The 21354-nt window shown below is 39.1% G+C and overlaps 2 protein-coding genes across 6 annotated transcripts in view; one reads left to right on the top strand and one right to left on the bottom strand.

The window, feature by feature from the left end:
• The window catches only part of EXOC5 (exocyst complex component 5), a 59206-nt gene extending 44053 nt beyond the window's left edge, over positions 1 to 15153 (bottom strand). The window contains exon 1 of the mRNA XM_049611546.1: positions 14921 to 15153. Coding sequence (XP_049467503.1) covers positions 14921 to 14947 — 27 coding nt within the window. The 5' untranslated portion in view covers positions 14948 to 15153. The remainder of the gene's footprint in view (positions 1 to 14920) is intronic.
• A 38-nt stretch (positions 15154 to 15191) lies between these two features.
• AP5M1 (adaptor related protein complex 5 subunit mu 1) overlaps positions 15192 to 21354 on the top strand; it is a 29648-nt gene continuing 23485 nt past the window's right edge. For all 5 annotated transcript variants that reach the window (XR_007453428.1, XM_049611547.1, XM_049611549.1 and 2 more), the window contains exons 1-2: positions 15192 to 15686; positions 19772 to 20417. Coding sequence is in view for 4 of the 5 variants with exons in the window: in XM_049611547.1 (XP_049467504.1) it covers positions 15613 to 15686; positions 19772 to 20417 (720 nt within the window). In the remaining variant the exon portion in view is untranslated. The remainder of the gene's footprint in view (positions 15687 to 19771; positions 20418 to 21354) is intronic.

Here is a 21354-nt window from a genome sequence, read left to right as displayed (position 1 = left end):
ACAGTAGGGAAGTCCAAGAAGTCTCTGAAATTGCCCCTCTGTACTCAATGTAGTAAATCAAGTGGAATGTCAAAATTTAGTGCCATTCTTAAGGCTCTAAAGCAAGGATCAGCAAATTTTTCTCTCAAAAACCTGGACAGTAAGTACTTTACAGTCTTTCTTATCACCATTCAGTTCTATAGCTGTAGTACAAATGTAGCGATAGACAATACATAAACAGATGGGCACAGCTGTATATCAGTGAAACTTTAAAAACAGGTATCTATCCCAGGGCCTATACGTTTGCCAACCCCTTATCTAAAGGATGTTCGGGCAATATTCCCCACAATTTTCTAATTTAATTCATCAGTCTGGGTTTTTACAAAAACCAGATAAATCCTGAAAGGTGTTTATCTCAAAATCAACAAAAAAGTAGCCTATTACATCTGTCATACCAGATATAGTTTCTCCAAGCCTCATGGTATATGGCCAATGATTTGGCAAATACATTATTTTCTATGGCAAATACACTATTTTCTGTCCCTATTGGGGGGGGGGGGGAAAAAAGAGGATCAGACAGTTTACAGTCACACAGAACTGACAGTGGTATACAATTATAGCTTTGCTTCAGGACTATGTGAACTCTCCTACTATAACATGATTTGTACCATATGAACATTCTGCAGAACACCTTACTGATCCATCATACATAACTGACATCATTGGTGGAATCTTGGTAAGATACATGTACTCATGTATATACTATACAAAGATTCCAGGGCACACTGAATCAGTAAAATTTTAAGGTAGTCAGGGGCCCTCCAGGACATCTCACCCAAAGTAAAGGACAATTATTGTACCTTGCACATCCCACCACAAGGAAAGACACACAATACCTGACAGGACTTTCCAGGTTCTGCATGCAGGGCACACATGCTCTGGCACATATACCAAGTGACACAAAAGCAAGAAAGGGCTCTGAAGAAGTGGGGGCCATACAACCAACCTTGCTGTCTGGGCCATACAACTTTGCAGACCCTATGGTATTAAAAGAATCAGTCTTAATTTAAGTATTAAAGGTATCAGTATTGGGAAACAATGTCACGTGGAGTTGTGGCAAACCTCAGTGAATAATCACAACACAAATTGCTAGATAATAAAGCAAGATCATGCCATCTAAGGCAGAGGATTACACACCTTTTGAGAAATAATTCCCACTGTGCTACTAGACCCTGGTAGAGACAGCACACCTAACCACAGAGCAGGAAGTGAACCTGCATCCAGAACTACATAGCATGAGTTGGGTTCTAAAAGACTCACCAAGATATTATGTCAATGGACTGAGAAACTATTTAACCTAGATGGATGTGGTAGACCCAGAACCAAACATGAATAGGACCAGAAAGCAAACTGCATAAGCAGGAAGCCAAACTTCTACCATTACTGTGCTAGCTTCTCTCCTTCAATTTACATGGATAGCCTTATGGGGCATCTCTTACAACCTGCTGATGGAGAAGGAAACAGCCTGAACTTGCCTCATGCAGAGAGTTGGCTAGGCATGTGGGTGCCAACTAAAAATGGACAGCAGCAGTAATTAAAAATTCATTCAGGGGAAGCCTTAAAATTCAGTGGCAAGAAAAATCCTCTCAATAGTCAAAGTTTTGGTAAAGACATCTGGCCATCATCTTGGGTAGACAGAGAACTGACCTTAGTTTAGAATATATATGGACTCACAGACAATGGCAAAGGGCCTGACTATGAGAGGACAAAGACTGGAAGATTAAAGACAGAGAAATCTGGGATAGAGGCATGTGCATGGACACATGAAAGTGGGCACAGAGTGTGAAGATCATTGTGTCACATGTTAACACTCGCCAGAGGACATCCACCATGGAAGAAAAATCAAACAACCAAGTAGACAAAATGATTCTGCCAGTTGACGTCAGCCAGCCTTTACCCAGCATTAGCACACTGGGGACATGAACAGAAAGAACACAGTACAGAGACAACATGGCCCCCATAGCATGAGGTCCTACTTACCATGGCTGATCCAGGTACTGCCAAAGCTGAATATCTAGCCTAACAGTGATAGAAACCAACTCTGAGCCCCTGAAATCACCCCATCCTTCAAGAAGACTACTAACCCAACCACATGGTGGCAAGTTGATTACCTGGTTCCTTTCCATTTTGGATGAGTAATTCATTCTGACAAGAATAAAAACATTCAAGTTGGGTATGCCTCCCCTCAGAGGGAGTGTCTGTTCCTGTGGCACTGGATCCCAAATATCACATCAGAGTAAAGGACCCATTTTACAGCAGACAAGGTCACCATGGATCCACTGGTCATATCACAAAGTACACCACCCAGAAGCTGTCAGTCTAATAGGGCACTGGAACAGTCTGCTGAAGGCATAGCTGAAGCGCCAGTTCAGAGACAATAACTCAATAAAGATGGAGCACTATTCTACAAGATGCGGTATATATTCCAAATTTAAAACCTTTATATGAGGGACACCTGAGCGGCTCAGCTGGTTAAGCATCCAACTCTTGATCTCCGCTCAGGTCATGATCTCACGGTTCATGAAGTCAAGCCCCATGTCAGGCTGTGCTGATAGCGTGGAGCCTGCTTGGAATTGTCTCCCCCTCTCTCTGCCCCTACCCCACTTGTGCTCTCTCTCTCTCAAAATAAATAAATAAACTTAAAAAAAAAAATAAAACCTTTACATGATGCTGTGTTCCCACAGGAAAAACAAGAGTCTGAGAACAAAGTATAAAAGCAGAAGTGGTCCTGCTTATAATGACTCTCCATTTGTACTTGCTATTCCCACAATTCTGGAGTCTACAGGGCTGGAAGTCTTGATCTCCAAAGGCAAAGATCTCTTTGCCTGAGAATATAGTAAGAGTCCCATTAAACTATAACTACAAGTGCTGCCTGGGCTTTGGCTGCTTATATCCAGAGGATAAAAGGCAAGAAGAGGAGTGACCATCTTGGCAGAGGCAACAGATTCTGATTACCAGGAGGCAGGGCTGCTATTACACAATAGGTGCCGTAACAGTATTTGTGACACACAGATATATTCGTGGAGTACTCTTGGTACTCCTTTGACCAATTCTGAAAGTACACGAACAAGTGTAGCAACCCTGGCCTAAGATGGGTATGGTAACCAGTTAAGCCACCAAGAGTAGTGGAGGCACTAGCTGAAAGTAAGGGGGTATTAGAATGGAGAACAGAGAAGGGAAACATAGAAGAGAGAATTATCAGTTGCAACCTGAAACCAGTCACAATAGTAGGAACCACAGTTCATCCCACTAACCTTCTTCTAATTTTCCTCCCAACTGGAATGCCAAAGGAGCTGCTCCCCAAATGCGTATGAAAAAGTGGAGCCTAGTGGCACAGGAGTGGTCTGTGGTAGACACACTGATGTATTATCCAGATCTCCCTTCAAGAAGGGACTTGTTCTAGCTGCTACCAGTGCCATGCTGTCAGTAGAGAGCCTTCAGCTGGCAGTATTTTCAGGGATCACCTCAACTGCAGAGAATCAATTCACTCAATATCATACCTTTCCCAGTGTGGTCTATATAAATGACTAAGATAGGGACAATTTTGGTCTAAAGCAGGACAACGCTGACAGTTTATTTTTGTTTCAGAACTCGCCCCAGGGGCCAAAAACACTCTCACTGGGCCAACACTGTAACTCTATTTCTCCATACGTCCGATCTTGCATCCTTACTCTGTCCCTTCACAGATATTCACACCAAGGGTATCTCCTAAAAAATATTCTGCACACGAAACTCTGTCTCAAAGTCTGCTTTTCAGAGAACTCAACCTGCAACACTGTAGTAGTCCAATGGAGAGATGATGATAATGGCTCAAACGGAAGTGACGGTGGTGAAGATGCTAAAGAATGGTCAGGTTCACGACATTTTAAAGAATGTATTCACACAAATTGCTGGATTGGATGTGGAGACAAAGTTAAAAAGGAAATCATGATTATTCATGATTCATGAGGAACACAGACTGAACAACTGTGTGAATGATGGGTAGTGTCATTTACTGAGACTGGAAAGAGATGCAAGAGGGAGTGAGGAAATGAGTTCTGTTTTGCATATGACGTGTTGTGGAGGCTTATTAAATATACAGTAATTGAAAATAGCACGTGATTAGAAAAATAAGTTTGTATTACAGGAAAGAAACTAGAGCTAGATATAAAATTAGAGTTATTTAAAATCTCAGAACTAGATGAAATTTAGGAAGGAGAAGAGCATGCCAATAACATTCAGAGATAAATGAAAGAAAAGGATCCAACAAAAGAGACCAAGTAGGAGGAACTAGAGAAGGAGGAAGAAAACTCAGGAGTGAAGGAGTGTCCTGGAAGCAAAGTGCAGGTTTTATCTCAGAGGCAAATTATCACTAGAGTTTAAGATAAATCAGCTACTGCTCCCAGTGGAATGAAAGTTCCAAAAAAGCAAAAAGCAAAACCAAACAAATGAATCCCAATAACTTGCTCTCTAATACTTAATGTTGCTGCAGAGGCATTTACAATAAGAAAGATAGCCAAGTTAACAGATTTTAAGACCTCCAAATGACCAAGTCACCCCAAAGGATTCTCAAAAATACATGTAAATAATCCCCCCAAAAATCTTTCAGAATTTCACAAACCTGACAAAGTTCTATCTTTACCTTCTATTTCACTATAGTAATTAAAAGCAAAAATTGTCCCAACAAAAACAAATACCTATGAATTACGCACTATAGACTAAAATGCTATTATATTAAGTTCAACTTTATGTAACTCATTATTGTAGTCAAACTGATTTCATATTTTTTACAAATGCTACCAATGACAAGAAAAACATGGAGTTTGTAGTTATTTCTATTAAAAACTAAGACATCAAGCCCCTGGACAGGAACATGAATCCCTAATTTAACACTGTTTGAGAAAAGTGAACTTTTATATTTTCTTATAGCATCCTTTCCCAAAACAGATCCAATACAATGTGTTACAACCACCTAGAAACTCAAAGAAACTGTAATATTTTGCCCTAGCCTATGTAAGAAAATAAATAAATATTAATTAATTATTTAAAAAATAAGGCTCAAAGGATTTCCGAAAGAAGTATTTCTGTATCCTATTAAGCCAACAAACCATGGGTTCAAGTACTACCTACAAGGTATTTTTCTTAAATTTATTGTGCATATCATGCCAAACTAATCTTTAAAACACTGCTTTCTGGGGTGCCTGGGTGGCTCAGTTGGTTAAGCATCCGACTTCAGTTCAGGTCATGATCTCATGGTTGGCGAATTCAAGCCCTGCATCAGGCTCTGTGCTGATAGCTAAGAGCCTGGAGCCTGTTTCCGATTCTGTGTCTCCCTGTCTTTCTGCCCTCCCACGTTCGTTCATTCTCTCTCTCTCTCAAAAACAAACATAAAAAAATAAAATTCAAAAAAAGGCACTGCTTTCTTTTCATCAGAAACTTCCCTATGCAATTCCTAAACTATCAAGTTCACACTCTTCTGTCTACCCTTTTAGATTCTTATCTTACATTTCCTACCCAACTTCTTTGCTCCCCAAAATGAACAGCCACACTAGCTAGCATCAGCCAATTTCAGTCTTCTCTTCATACCCATGCTACTTCTGCTTCCTTACATGTGGCCAGGTAACTCATCCCACAAGGCTACTCTTTCTCCTCCCACAATTTAAACACCTCTATATAATTATTCAAAGCCTGGCTCAATTCCCATTTCCTCCTTGAAGAATTCCTTCCCTACATGACCTCCACTGATTTCTTCACTCTTTAAACCCGAAAGAGGCTTAGAAATTCAAACCTCAACACAGAACACTATACTATTATCATTTATTGTTTTACAATAACTTTTGTAAGTTTCACTCTTCCCCACACTTAAATTGAAAGCAGAGGCAGCATCTGCTGAAATGTCATACATTTCTCTTGCTTTCCAACTGTGGTCAATAGAATAATGTTGAGCACCACAGATGCACAATAAATCAAAACACTTGCTAGTTAGGACCATGGCCAAATCCCCTGCAGAAGATCTTGAAAATCAAGCCCTGATTCATACATACAAAATCAGAAAGGCAGTACTACCACCCCACATGCCAAAAATAAAGAACAAGCATTCTATGGTAGTATAAATCCAAAATTTTATCACAAACCAAATATGAACCTTATGCAATTCTAACACTGGAACTAAATGAGTTTTACTACATTTTGCCTCTCCTTTTTTAGCCCCACTTGATTTGGTTTTCATGAGACTATGTATTTTATGACAGATTAAGAAATGAATTACATTTATTGAGTATTGGTGGTTGGTTTTTTTTTTTAAAGCACACAAAATGGATTCATTCTACCTAGGGAAAGGTAGGAAGACAAAGCACATTAAGACACTTAAATACAGGAGCACCTGGGTGGCTCAGTAAGTTAAGTGTCTGACTTCAGCTCAGGTCATGATCTTGCACTCCATGAGTTCAAGCCCCACACTGGGCTCTGTGCTGACAGTTCAGAGCCTGAAGCCTGCTTCAGATTCTGTGTCTGTCTGTCTCTCTCTCAAAACTAAATAAACATTTAAAAAGATTTTTAAAAGACACCTAAGTACAACTAAGGCAAACTTTTACAAGGTTAAATTTGAAAACTACTTGCAACACTGAGATGAACAGTTTTAGTTTTTTAAAGTCATTTAAAAAAAATTTTTTTTAACAGTTTTTATTTATTTTTGAGACAGGGAGAGACAGAGCATGAACAGGGGAGGGTCAGAGAGAGGGAGACACAGAATCTGAAACCGGCTCCAGGCTCTGAGCTGTCAGCACAGAGCCTGACGCGGGGCTCGAACTCACGGACCGCGAGATCATGACCTGAGCCGAAGTCGGCCGCTTAACTGACTGAGCCACCCAGGCGCCCCTAAAGTCATTTTTAATATCCATCTTGAAGGAGATGGCAGCTCTTTAAACTATGATAAAATGAGCCAATTAATCTTATTAGCAGAACTGTTTTGAAGACAATTACATGGTGGTACTTTAGACTCCTATGAAACATTTTAGTTTCTCTTACACAAAATCTCTCTTCAGAATAGAGTATATCTCACTTCTGACAGTAAAGTAGTATCTGATTTCCATGCCCAAAAGAGAAAGGTAACAGAACATTACAGCATTTTTTATACCAGTCTCAAAAGAATCACAAATTAGGTTTAAAAATTTTAAAGCTAGAATGGTCATTAAATATCATCTTACCCTAGTCCCTTCAACTCCTTTTTATATATAAGTAACTGAGGCAATGAAATTTAAGCCTTGTCAAGGTATTAATCCAGTATTCTAACCAGAGATTTTTCCATTCTATTACAGTATCTTTTAAAATTATACAAAGACCATGAAAATCATCACCTAGTGTATGTAACAATATGTTACATTAGCATTTCAAATCAAATCAAATGCATTTACCAATTTACACATTCAATGTATTACAGGCACTTAATAAACACTTCTGGAATAAAATTAAGCATGTGGATCCAAGGAATTGTTCATTTTTTTGATTTATTATATCCTTAACAAAAATGTATATATATGATATAGTTAACTATATTGTTATTACTATTTTCATATTTCCATTCCAAGGAAAGAAAACAGAATCAGAACACTACAAGTTTTTAAAATATCTTATATACATAAACTTTTAGCAATCAAAACTTTTAAATTACATACCACTCAGCTCCGGAACACACCAGGGACTCAATATTTTACACTAATTACACGTACACAGTCAATAAATGATCCTCCACTTAAAGGCTTGTCCATTCCAAAAGTTCACTACCAGGTTGGCTTGACTGCAAAATTCAGTCTACAAAATACTTAAATATAAAACCATTATTACTCTTTAAGCATCTGCCTCTACCTCCACCACTGTACTGAGAGTGGCAGAAGCCTACTAAATCTTGGTGTAGATAAGGAGTTGATCAGCCCCAGTTCCAAACATCTATTGCTGCATAATTACCACTCCAATAAATTAGCGGCTTAAAATAACAATGATGATTATTTCTTCACAAATCTGCTATTTGGGCAGGACTCAGGAGGGGAATCTTGTCTCTGTTCCATGTCACATCTGCTGAAGCAGTTCAACTTGGCGCTAGAAGATCTACTTTCAAGCTAGCAAGTTGATGTTGACTATGGGCTAGGAGTTCAGTCAGAACTGAAAGCCTTGGCTTTCTCATTGGACTACGTGGTATGGTCGCTGGGTTCTAAGAGGGGGAATCCAAATAAGGTCAAGCATATCGCCTTTTATGACCTAACCTTGGAAATCACATAGCATCACTTCTATAGTTATAGTCCTGTCTAGATTCAAGAAGGCAACATGGACCCTACCTCTCAACATGAGGAGTGTCGACATCTCATTATAGGATAGCAAATTGTGGTCATCCTGGAAAACACAAGTCTCCATGTCACCTTTTTGTAATATTCTTCCCCTAGTGTGATCTCCTACTTCCAGGATTATTTCTTCTTAGTCTCCTTTGAAGGCTTTTCCTCCCTGACCTATTCTCAATCTAGTCCTGTTCTCAATCCACTTACCAATATTAATTTTAAGAAGCTACTACTCTTCTTTTTTTAATTTAATGTTTTTATTTATTTTTGAGACAGAGAGAGACAGAGCATGAGCAGGGGAGGAGCAGAGAGAGAGGGAGACACAGAATCTGAAGCAGGCTCCAGGCTCTGAGCTGTCAGCACAGAGCCCAACATGGGGCTTGAACCCACGGACTGTGAGATCATGACCTGAGCTGAAGTCGGATGCCCAACCGACTGAGCCAGCCTGGTGTCCCAAAAGCTACTACTCTTCTAATGGCATTCTTCTAAGCAGTTCAAACATCAATTTGTTTAATCTTAGAGATAACTCTCTAAGGTAGGTACTGTTACTATCCTCATTTTACAGATAAGAAAACAGGTACAGAAAGGTCAGGTAACTTGTCCAAGATCATAAAATAGTAAGGGATAAAGCTGAGAGATGTCATCCATTCCCAGGTCTAAACAGCCACACATAAAAGATGAAGATTCCCATAATTTGTTATCTCCACCTGTGGTGTCTTTCTGAAATACTAATTCATATTTCCAACTGCCTTCTGGACTTCTTCACCAGGATGTCTTACTAAAAACTTAAAATATATGTTTAAAAAATGAATACATGATCCCTTCCCTCTGAAAGGGTCCTTCCTATTTTCTCTGTCATAGTTAATCAATCACCAACCACCTACTTTTCTAACTTCATAAATTTGGAATTAACTCCTCAGTAATCAAAATCTTTTGATTCTTCTTCCAAAATGTCTTCCCAAATTTCCTGCTTTCTCTGTCCCCACCGAATTAGGTCAGAATGTCACCTGCCTAGACAAGAACTATGCCTGGCAGGGTATGACTTCTATTGTACCAGCTAACAATTTCTTCCTCATTGAAGGCCATTCTTCACAGTAACATTAAAATTATCTGCCTCTCCACTCCTACCCCCCTCCAACAAAAGTCATGGCAGCCCCCATAAGCATGGCCTATAAGGCTTTCTCAAAGATTCCCCCAAACTGCCTCTGTGGTCCGAATGCCTTGCTATGAACCACCATTCCACATGCCTAAAACATGCATACACAGACCCGATCTCTTCTCAACTCAATGTTTGCCTGAACACAGCTCACCTTAAAAATTAGTCACTTCTCTCTCTGCCTTGGAATGCCCTTCTTCTGCTTGAGAAGTTTCTAGTCATCTATCAATACCCAGTTTATATGTCAATACTATATGAAAGCTTTCCTAATTATGCCAGGAAGAGATTGTGTACTTGTACTACACTGTATTATCTGTTAATATATATCTCCCTGTAATACTGCAATATAACAAATACATATATATGTATATAAAATATACATATTTAAAAAAATTTTTTTTAATGTTTATTTATTTTTCTTGAGAGACACAGAGACAGAATGCAAGTGGGTTAGGGGCAGAGAGGGAGACACAGAATCTGAAGCAGGCTCCAGGCTCTGAGCTGTCAGCACAGAGCCTGATGCGGGGCTCGAACTCATGAGCTGTGAGATCATGACCTGAGCCGAAGTCTGACACTCAACCGACTGAGCCACCCAGGCGCCCCTAAAATATACATACTTTAAGAAATACACATTTTAGTCTTTGTACTTAGCTCCTGACTATAGTTTCTAAAGCCTTTGTTTTTTCCTAAGTGAAAAATGTGCTAGAGGCATCTTTTGTTCTAATATTTGGTCTTTAGCTCTGGTTCCAGATGCAGAGCTCCTAAAACCCTTGTAATTTCTTGAGTGATGTGGTTGATAGAAGCATCTGACGTAGAGCACCTAAATCTTGGAATTTCCTGGGTGTCTTTTGTTCTACTGAAGCAACAGGGCTCCTGGATGGGGGCTGGTTGCCAGAAAGATCAAGCATGATTAGAAGCCCCTCTACTCCTGAATTAACTGAGTTAATAATTGGTTATTCCTAAGTGATAAAGCCTCTATAAAAATCTTTAAAAAATCTCTAAAGTATGGGGTGCAGAGAACTTCCAGGTTGCTGAATACATCAAAGTGCTGGGAGGGTGGTACACCCAGGGAGGGAATGAAAGTGCTATGCTCTTTCCTCTATACCTTGCCACATACATCTCTTCCATCTGGTTGTTCCCAAGTCACATCCCTTGGTAATAAACTCATAATCTAGTTTGTAAACTGTTTTCCTGAGTTCTGTGAGCTGTTCTAGCAAATTATCGAATCTGAGGAGGTGGTCATGAGAACCTCTAATTTACAGCTAGTTTGTTAGAAGCACAGGTAACAACCTGGACTGCCACTGGTATCTGAAGTGGTGGCATTCCTGTGGTACTGAGCCCTTAACTTGTGAGATCTGATGCTAACTCCAAGTACACCGTGTCAGAATTGAACTGAACTGTAGAACACCCAGTCACTGTCTGCTGGAAAACTGCACTGTTGTGGGTAAAAGCTGTACACATCTGGGGTCAGAAATGAATAATTGAGACTAGTGATAGAGTGTTGAGAGAACAGAGTTCTTTTCCTTTCATTCCCCCAAGTAGGTTTTTAACTCAAATCATCTTTTAACTCCAGTACTTGAAATGACTTCTGTCCTAGTACTCAATAATTGTTTGGGGAATAAACACATTTCATAAAATACACAATAATTAATTAATTGGTAGCCAGGTTCCACAAACCCTTATCTAACAGCTAATATGGCTAAAACAAGAAGCATTTCAGCAGCGAGAAGGTAAAGGAGTGGTGCTTACTTGCATATCTCATGTTGACTTATATTTAGCTAGTTAATTGAACAAGAGAGATTTTTCAGTACATTTAAATAACTTTTGTAACTTAGTTTCAAAATCCAAGAAACATAAATGTGTTTGTGTGCAAAAAATGTGTTCTTGGCTATTTAAATTCTAATCTGGAGGTCAAAACAAACATTGTTACCACAGTTAAATTACTTGACTTCAAACACAATTATCAAGATACCTACATTCACAGGAAAGAAAAAAGTCAAATTCTTAATCCTGGCATTTAGGACCTCCACAATTAAACCCCAAATTACCTTACATGCCACTCCTCTTCTTCATGCATGCTATACTCCAGCCAAAGTGGAACTCTTCCCCTTGCCTCAAGGATCTATACTTGCCTCCCTTTGTGTGTTGGCTTTTATTGTCTACTTTATTAGAAAGTCCCTCCATGCAGTTGCACAAACTCAAATCTAACAGATCCTTTATACATCATTCAAATGCCACCTCTTAATCCTTTCCCACTTCTAGAGGTAATCTTTCCATCTTCTCAGCTCCTACAGCACTTTATCTTTGACACCATTTACAACTTTGTTTCAAGTGTACATAGTTATGCAGCTATATTCTCTCCCCATATTTAATAATAAGGGCAAGTTCTATATGTAATTAAACATTTCCCAAAGTATGCTCCATGGAATTCACAAAATTAACAAGCAGTAGAAAATATAACAATCTTTAATATATGAAGGTATGTTGTAAACCTCTAATGAAACAAAGTATGCCCATTTCCAAAACTTATTTGGCCTCTAAACCATTTGGGTTATTTTGCAGCATATCTCATAGGATTAATATTTCTATGGCATTCCTTTTGAGACATGTAGTCTCATCAATCTTGGCATCTTCTCTTGAACTTAATAGGAACTCAACAAACATTTGTTGAATGAATGGGTAATGGACCCTGGTTAACAAAGAACTCCTCCATAAAGGTAGCCTGCCCAAAAAGAAGACTCCAAGAATGACAGCAGAGAAAAACAGTAAGAGTACCATGTCCTCGGTAATGCAGTAAGAGAAGAGAGGAATATCTGTGACAACAGAAGAAGAATTTACTACCTCAGCCACTTTTTATATGCAGAGGACATAATTAATCCAAACCACACAGGAATTCCTATTTACAATGCCCATCCTAAGGTAAACATGGAGATAGAACTTTTCAGCAAATCTGTCAAAAAGGGTTGAAACTATGAAGACACATGTTATTAAAATAACTGAAACATCTATCACTAAATCATATCCTGGAGTTTTATTTTGTTGTATGAGGGTGTTTACATGATAAGAGGAAGTCTCATAGGATCAACAATAAGACTTTAAAAGGAGAGCTAACACTTTATGAAATTTCATGGATTGAAAGCATAATTTTGTATTGATTTAACCTCATCTCCAATGTGGAAAAATGAAAGCAGAAACCAGGATGCATAAAAACAAAATATCCTGACTACATCCTGACCTGTTTCCTACAGTTCTCTAGCTATGTCTAAAAAACGGGAAGAGAAAAAGACCCTCCCTAACATGTCCTACAATCTCGATCCCATGGTAGTAGCAACAGGAAACGGCAGCGATGACTGGGGTTTGTTTTTTGTTTTCCTCCTCACTCAAAAGCAGAGAGACCAACTTTTCACTGAGGGATGAAAGCTTACTCAAGAGTAGAGTCCACTGCAGGGCTGAAAAGATAAATACATTTCTTAATCATAACTATTAACATTTAATTGTAACTTTTAACACAATATGCTTTTAATTTTGATGAAGCAAGAAGAGAAAGTCACATGAATTAAGATCTATGCGTGTGTAAGGTTGTCCTATGAACCCTGTGGCCACAGGACTAGTCTGGCATCACTGATCAGTTAAGTGAATGTTACCAGCTATACATAAGGAGTCACTCAGTTAAGTTAAATCCTAATTTGGTTTAACTACTTTACTAAATGGCATGACCCTAGAAAGCAAATATAAATATTTACTCCCCCCCCCAAATATATATATATGTATTTATCTACCTCCTCCCCTCTACCCCAGGAGGGGAAGGAGGGCAGAAATCAAATATATTTTAAAGTTAGGGGACTCATGTGGTCAAACATTTAAAGAAAAATAGATATAAGACGGTCCAAAACACAACTGGAAACGTCAAGCAGGATTAAGTCACAGGTTAATGCCTTATGAATCATGTAACAGAATAATAGTTTTCTGTTAACAGTATTTCATGAAGTATATTAAAGATCTCAACTTCATGAACAGTTTTCTACCTTTATGAGACGTGAAAAATAAAACAAGAAACTACATTGCCCAGGAACATACAATAAAAGCTTTTAGCAAAGGAGTGTCTTCCTGCTCCTGAATCAATCAATAAACAGATGGCACAATTATGAAATTTGAGAAGTTAATATAATCTACCTCCCAACACTTATATCTGAGAACATACAATTAATATTCCCAAATTCTCTCTTGTAATTCTCTCTCTTCACTCACAAATTACTATTTGATTATTAGCTATTATAACAATAATAATGTTATTCCTCTCAACAAAAGCATGATCTATCCAGGAGCTGAAAGAAATCCAAAATATAGTAACAGTAACATATGAAAAGTTCCCAATTGTTGCAAAAACTGTGGCCAAATTTCAAGCCAAAACTGCTGACTCTGAAGCAGAAAATCCAATCTTCACTTGCGGAGAAATTCTCTGTTGTCAACTACAGTCGTCTCAATTATTACACTTTTGCTGTGAAAGACGAGCACACACAAAAAGGGCCTTTCCTTCCTTTTTCGTTACATCTGTTTTCACTTCTTTCACAAAAGGAGAGCCTTTATAACGTTTCATTGTTTGGTGATCCAGTTACAATTTCCTATTCTAGTCATCTCAAACACCACAGCTTCTTACATTGGATTTCACTAAATTAAATTTTAAGTTTCAGAGAGCGAAAACGCTCAAGGAAAGAAACACAATAGAATGCTCATTGTCTCAGGCACTAAGGATTCTCTAGCTAGCAGTTAGCTGGTTTTATAACACATTGAAATTCCTGGAGACCCGAACATTGATGTTTACTTTCGCTCCCCCCGCCCCCCTTCAGTCTGAAGGGCTAAGTGGGCCTTTATTGTCCTAAAAAGCATTTCAGCCTCTTCGAATGTAAGGTAAGGGGAAACTGGCAGGCACCTGAATGCCACTCGTAACGTTCACTAATGGAATAATTTTAATGACTCAACAGCGAGAAGCCCCCAGTCGTCCCAGTCTCAGGTGGCCCCCTTAGAATATTATCTGAGGATCCAAGCGACAAGACGGGAGACTCGCCCAACCCGGGGCTCCCGGCTGCTCTCTCCGCGCCCTGAGCCAGCCTTTCCCACTTCTCATCCCCGGTACATCTTCCAACGCCCAAACCTCCGACGCTCCCCTCCAGCCCCGCGGACAAAACCAACCCTCCTCCTTTCCCATTCCGGGCTCCCTTCCCTGCCCACCTCCCCACCCAGGTCCCCAAGCCACCCCTCCCCCATTGCACGCTCCGCCTGCGCGGCCCCCAGAGCCGCCACCCCACCCCTCGCCTTTCCCACCTTTCCTCCCAGGGCCGCGCCCGCGCCTCCGCCCGCCCGCCCACCTCGCGGCCCGCACTCCGGGCCTGCCACTCCCCGGGGAGCCGCCGGGACTCACCTCGAAGAGCTCGGCCGTCGTAGCCATCCCGGCCGGCTGAGAGGCTCGCCTCGCACTGGAAGCCGTCTCCTCTTCACATGCTGCGCCTCAGCGGCGCCGCGCACAGCCCCCTGCTCGGCTCGCCAGCTCTGGCTCCCGGCCGCCGCGGGCTCCCCCACTCCCCACAGAGCCCAGGCGGGGCGGGAGGGCGGCCATGAAGCGAAGGCGCAGACGCCTGTCAGCTGCCTCCCGGCGCCGCCCGCGCCGCTCCCATTGTCACCGCCTCATACGCCGGAAGTGGAGCTGCGCGCGCCCGGTTGGCTGTCGGGAGGGGCCGGCGAGGGAAGCCGGCAGCTGGCGAACCGCAGAGAGGCTCGTCGCCTGGGCGAGTGAGGAACTGTGATCCTTGCGGGCCACCGTCCCGGAAGTGGACGGTAGAGGAAGAAAGCAGTGGGTTGGTGGGGAGGAATGTTTCTCGAGATTCTAGGTGAGGAGTCACAGAACTTTTGTGGCGTGTGTTGACAGGACGGACTCAGAGGTTTTAGTCACTTGACCAGAAGGAGCCAGCGTCTCTGCAGAGCCCGACCTGTTTGTGGTGAGGCAGAAGGTGGCCAGGTTGAGTGAGCCCCGGGTCTTCTGGTAGAAGTCCATCTGAGAAGGCCAGTCCTTTTTCCGTAGAGACCTTAGGGATCAGCTGATGCTTTAGTGGCTTAATGGCCCAGCGGGCAGTGTGGCTCATAAGCCGCGAGCCGGGAACTCCATTTTGTGGCACCGTCAGATTCTCCAGGTAAATGCAGGTCTGAATTCTCAGAGGTGTTGGATCGGAGGAATGGATGATGTATTGTAGTTTGGGGATGTGTCTTTGGTCCGCCACCTTGGGCAATTAATTTACTTAACTTCCGTTTCATCTGTTAAATGAAGATCTTAATACTACTAAATAGTGTTGTGAGAATTAAATGAGTTGATGCTTGGCACACATTAAGCATTATGTGTTCTGCAATATTGTTATTACTTTCTCTTAAAATAATTCCACCTGCTTAGGATTGAGATGGAGATGACCAAAGGAAAGAAAGGAAACTTACTGAGCACTAAACAGGTTTCACATTCTTCTTTTGTTGATAAAGATCATTCAAGGACATTTTAACTCATTCTTCCGGAAAATCTTTGCTGATCATTAAAAGACTGTTATTTTAGAAATTTTTAGGAATTTTCAGATGGATTGTTGAAGAAAATTGAAAAAGTACAAAAAATTGAACCGTATTCACTTTTTCTTAGATGGTGTGAGCTGATCTGGCCCCACTTTTAGCATTTGCCACACTTTATCAAAAGAGCTCTGTGATGAGAATTATACAATAACTCATTGTAAGATATAGGTGGCAATTCTGTGACCTATGACCTTTTATTCTCAGTGGCTATGGACGTTTCTTTCTTGCCAACATTGTTACTCTTCCCTGGGGAAAGCTCTGTAGGGAGGTAGCATAGCCCTGAATTGCAGATGAAGATGAGTGTGATTTTAAATGAAAGTGGTTGGCAACGTGGATATGAAAAATTCCCTCCTGGCAACCTAAACATTTGTTTTGTTCCTGAGGGCATCAGAGTTATAGTTTACCATTTCCCCCTAATATATCTGGCTTACTTTGTTGTTGCTGCACCTCAAGCAAGGAGTTTTAATAGTATTCATTGGTACGGTTAATCAGCCTCACTGGTTTATCCAAGAACTTACATATTACCTTGAGTATCCTTATTTCTGCCACTCTCCTCCTCCTCACAGGTAACTCTCATATGTTTGTTGCTACCCTTTTATTTCTGTGTTTGTCTATGCATTTTTCAAATTACACAATTAAGTGTGCTATAGACTTCATTTCCTGTTTCTGCATTTGCCAGACTTCTCAGCACTATTTTAAAGAAACGTCCATGTTACTTTATGTTCATGCAGAGCAGCTCTGCCCAATAGAATTTTCTGCAGTAATGGACATGGGAAGTGTTCTAAATCTGTGCTTTTTAATATTGTAGTCACTAGCCACATGTAGCTATTGTGCTTTTGAAATGTGGCTATTGTAACTGAGGAACTCAGTCTCGTTTAATTTTAATTTAAGTTTAAATAGTCACACGTGGCTAGTGGCTCCTGTTTTGGACAGTGCAGATTAAGCCCATTGCTCTGTTGTACCCTGTGGTCTACATCCTCCATATTTTACCTATATCCTTCCCTTAATGATGATATCCTGGGTTGCTTCCAACTCAGCCATCCAGAATAGTGATGCAGTAGATAGCCTCAAAAGGTCCATAGGACATATCTTTGCTGATTTTGACTAAATATTGCCAACTAATTAGCTCCTCGGAATACTTTAACAGTCAACACTCTTCTCATCAGCAGTGAGCAAAGGTTCCTATATCTCCATTCCATCCCAACATTTATTCCAGTTTTTGCCAATATTGGTGTAAAGGATATCTTATTTTCATTTGCATTTCATTGTGTAGCAATGATTGTTAGCCCTTTGGATTTCCTCTTCTGTGGATTGCTTGTACATATCCTTTGTCCATTTTATCTTTGAGAGTTGCTGTTTGTTTTCCTGTTAATTTGCACGAGTTCATTGTGTATTCTTGACATTAGGCCTATGTCATTTCTAGCTACGATAGGTATTTTCTCTCATTTGTCGTTTTCAACTTTATCCCTTGGTTAAATAGAAACCACTAATTTTATTACTATCACAGTAGTACTTTGGGGATTTTGTAGAAGTTTTTCTCTACCCTTATTTCACAAGCTATATTCTTAAATTATCTTCTCTTAACTTTATCATTTTGCTTGTCATGTTTAGATCTTTAATCCATCTTCAGGTGTGGTGTTAATAGAGGAATCCCCTTATATTTTTCTCTATTGTGTGGGCCAGTTTTCCTGCATATGTTTAGTATATTTTTTCAGTATATATATTTTTCATTGATTTCTGGGATTATTGATAGTTGATATGTCTCCCATGTAAATATTGGTCTGTTTCAGTTCTATTACTTTATTTGCCTATTCTTGCACCAGTACCATACTGTATTTATATCTGTGGCTTTGTAGCTTATCTTAATATCTCACAGAGATGAGATTTTTTTTTAATGCTTATAAAAATAAGTTCCTTAAAGAAGTCATGGTTGTTTTCAGAAGATTTTTCTCAATTGTACTTAGGAATTTCAGAAGAAAAATTCAGATATGTTTGGGTGGGCTTTTCAACATCTCTGTGGAGGCAGTAAGTTTTATTGTTTTCAGTTTTCTGATTCCTTGGAACTGATGTAAGGGCTAAACATAAATGCTCCGGCATATTACCCATATATATGCCAAAGGATAATGGCTATCATTTAAGATTTTTAAAAGCAGATGACCTTTCCTGCATGTGGTTACTTTTTCCCGAAACAAAACTTGGTCTAAATTCTGATTTAGAAGTTTACTGTCCAGATACACAGTAATAGTATCAGCTTAAGTATGGCTTAGGTTGTTATTGTACTCTATGATTATAGGGCCAAGGTCTGAGTTCTATTTTAGAAAAGGTATAGAATAAATCTGAAATGATAGGTTGAGTTATCCAACAAAAATATTTATTGAGCACATATCAAGGCATTATATACACTCCCAGATTAACTTCTTATCTGTACATTCAATATTGAGATTCTTACACTTAAGAAGGACTTTAATTATCCTCTAGATAACCAGAGGATAAGACACTGGGCTAGAGTTTAGTTCAAAATTCTCAACCTTTCTTATCCAGAGACTCAGAGAAAGAAAGGGCATTCTTTCTAAGCCATTACTGGAGAGCTAATTATTTTCCTTTCTCAATCAAAAAAGTGCATCAGAATATAAGTGAGTGAGGTTCATTAATATATAAATAACTTTGAATACATTCTTATTTTTCTTCTTAAAAATTATTAGTAAACATCAATAACTTATTAGTGGTATTAGTGCAAAAAAATTATTTTGGCTAAGTTTGTTCTTGATCCTTGGTGAGAATTGCTTATTCTTTAGCTGCCCCTTTATTTTACAAATAAGAAAATAGATTTAGGAAAGTGGGTGATTTACACAGAAGTTAATAGCCAATAAATGACTTTATTCTGGACATTAGAGTGGAGGGAAAAAGAGTAGGAAAAGTACATTTTCTTTTAAACTGTAACATAATCATTCTGCAAATGAACAAAAGCATCTTCTAGTCTTTTTCCCGCCAAAAGGATAAATTAGTAACTTACTATTAAGTCTAGGACATGCAAACCATAAAAGATTATTCAGTTTTTATTATTTTTATTATCTCATAATATCTTTCAGGGCCATAGAGATAAGCAGTTTTATTACTAAAATGTTCTTATATTTTAAGGAGTTGGCAAGAAGACTCAGGGTATTTTGCTATTCACTATTAGTTGAGTAGAATAGAACATTCCTTTTACATTTGTATCATCTCAACTAGTGAATCCAAAGTTGTGGAGGGTTAAATTGAACCTGCTAAGATGGAATCAGAAAAAAAGTCCTTATAGATGCCTAAAATGTATCCAAGTATGTGTACCTGGCTGACCAAGTAGGAATCTGAGTGGCCAAAGAGACTAGAATTTTGAATTAGAACTGTGTGCTATGCCTATTTAAAAAATTAAATTGAAGTATGTTCAGTAATAAATGACTTTATAATTTGAGATAATATGCGAACAGTTACATAACTGTTATACAAAAGTTAGTTGTTACAGTAGAAATTTAACATGGAATATATTTTTTTGGTTATGGTTTTTGTGGATATGTGTATGTATTTGTTATCGTGTTTTGTTATTACGGTTAGCCTTGTGTTTTAGGTTTTTTTTTCTATTTTTATTTTCCTTGGAAGAACCATTCATAATATTTTTGTTTCCACAATAAAGACGGTATCCAACTGTTGAAAAACGAGCCAAAGTCTTCAATGGAGCAAGTTATGTGCCTATTCCTGAAGATGGTCCCTTTCTTAAAGCACTACTCTTTGAACTTAGATTATTGGATGATGATGAGGACTTCATAGAGAGTCGTGATAGCTGTTCACACATCAATAAAACATCCGTCTATGGGCTCCTCATAGGAGGTGGAGAACTCTGGCCAGTTGTTGCTTTTCTGAAGAATAACATGATATATGCTTGTGTTCCACTAGTTGAACAAACTTTATCCCCTCATCCACCGTTAATTAGCATTAGTGGAATTTCACAAGGCTTTGAACTTCTTTTTGGAGTACAGGATTTTCTTTCCTTGAGTCAAAAAAATGACACTGAGCTAAATACAAAATTGAACCAATTACCTGATTTGCTTCTACAAGCTTGTCCATTTGGAACTTTGTTGGATGCCAATTTACAGAATTCATTGGATAGTATTAATTTTGCTTCTGTGACTCATTCACAAAAACAGCCAGCCTGGAAAGTTGGAACATACAAAGGAAAACCACAAGTTTCTATTTCTATCACCGAAAAGGTAAAATCCATGCAATACGATAAAAAGGATATAGCAGATACATGGCAGGTCGTTGGAACTGTCACTTGCAAGGTAAGATTTTCTCTCATACTTGTTTTATCATACCATTTAACACATACGGAGAAAAGTAAAATTTTCTGACTTTATTTTACATTGTTATATGACATTCTTGATTTTTCTCATAAACAGCAGTCATTAAATGTTAGATTTGTGTGAAATTTTGTAATATTACCTTTTTGCATTCCTTATGAATTGTATTAGTTATATATTGCTGCATATTGATTTGCCTCATTATCCCCCAAATAAACATTTATTATCCTCATAGTGTTCTATGGGTTAAGACTTCAGGAACAGCTTAGATGGGAACTTCTAGCATGAAGTCCATCATGAGATCACAGTCAAGATTGCAGCTAGAGCTATAGTCACCTGAAGGTTTGATTGGGGCTGGAAAATCTACTTGCAAGGTGGCTAACTCACATGGCTAGCAAATTGTTGGTGGGAGGGTTCTGTTCCTTTCCATGTGGACTTTTCAGTAGGCTATTTAAAAATCTCCTCACAACTTGGTAACTAGCTTCCTATAGATCAAATGAGAGATCAGATGAGGGAGACAGAGAAAGAGAAAGAAGGTGCAGGTAGAAGCTATCCTTTTTATTACCTAAGCTGAGGTCAGATGACATTACTTCCACCACTTTGTTCATTAGGAAAAGGTCACTAAGTCCAGTCCACATTCAAGGCAACTAGAATTAAGCTCCATCTTTTGAAGAGTAATGTCAAAGAATTTGTGAAAATATTTTAAAACCATCATACCTATTTTCCATTTTCTCTAAAAAGGATGAAATTGACAAATCTCTGACTTAATATCTAAAACCATTTTGAAGGGCTCTTGTATTATTTAAACAAGTTGGTAGGTTAATGTAGGGTTCTCTGGTTTAAGGTTAGAAAATAGGAAATGACAATAGAAATAATACTATTATCACTTTGGGATCCCTGGGTGGCTCAGTCCAGTTAA

The sequence above is a fragment of the Panthera uncia genome, assembly GCF_023721935.1.
Source record: "Panthera uncia isolate 11264 chromosome B3 unlocalized genomic scaffold, Puncia_PCG_1.0 HiC_scaffold_1, whole genome shotgun sequence".
In the NCBI taxonomy this organism is placed as follows: domain Eukaryota; kingdom Metazoa; phylum Chordata; class Mammalia; order Carnivora; family Felidae; genus Panthera; species Panthera uncia.
This window is presented reverse-complemented; position numbering and strand designations above follow the sequence as displayed.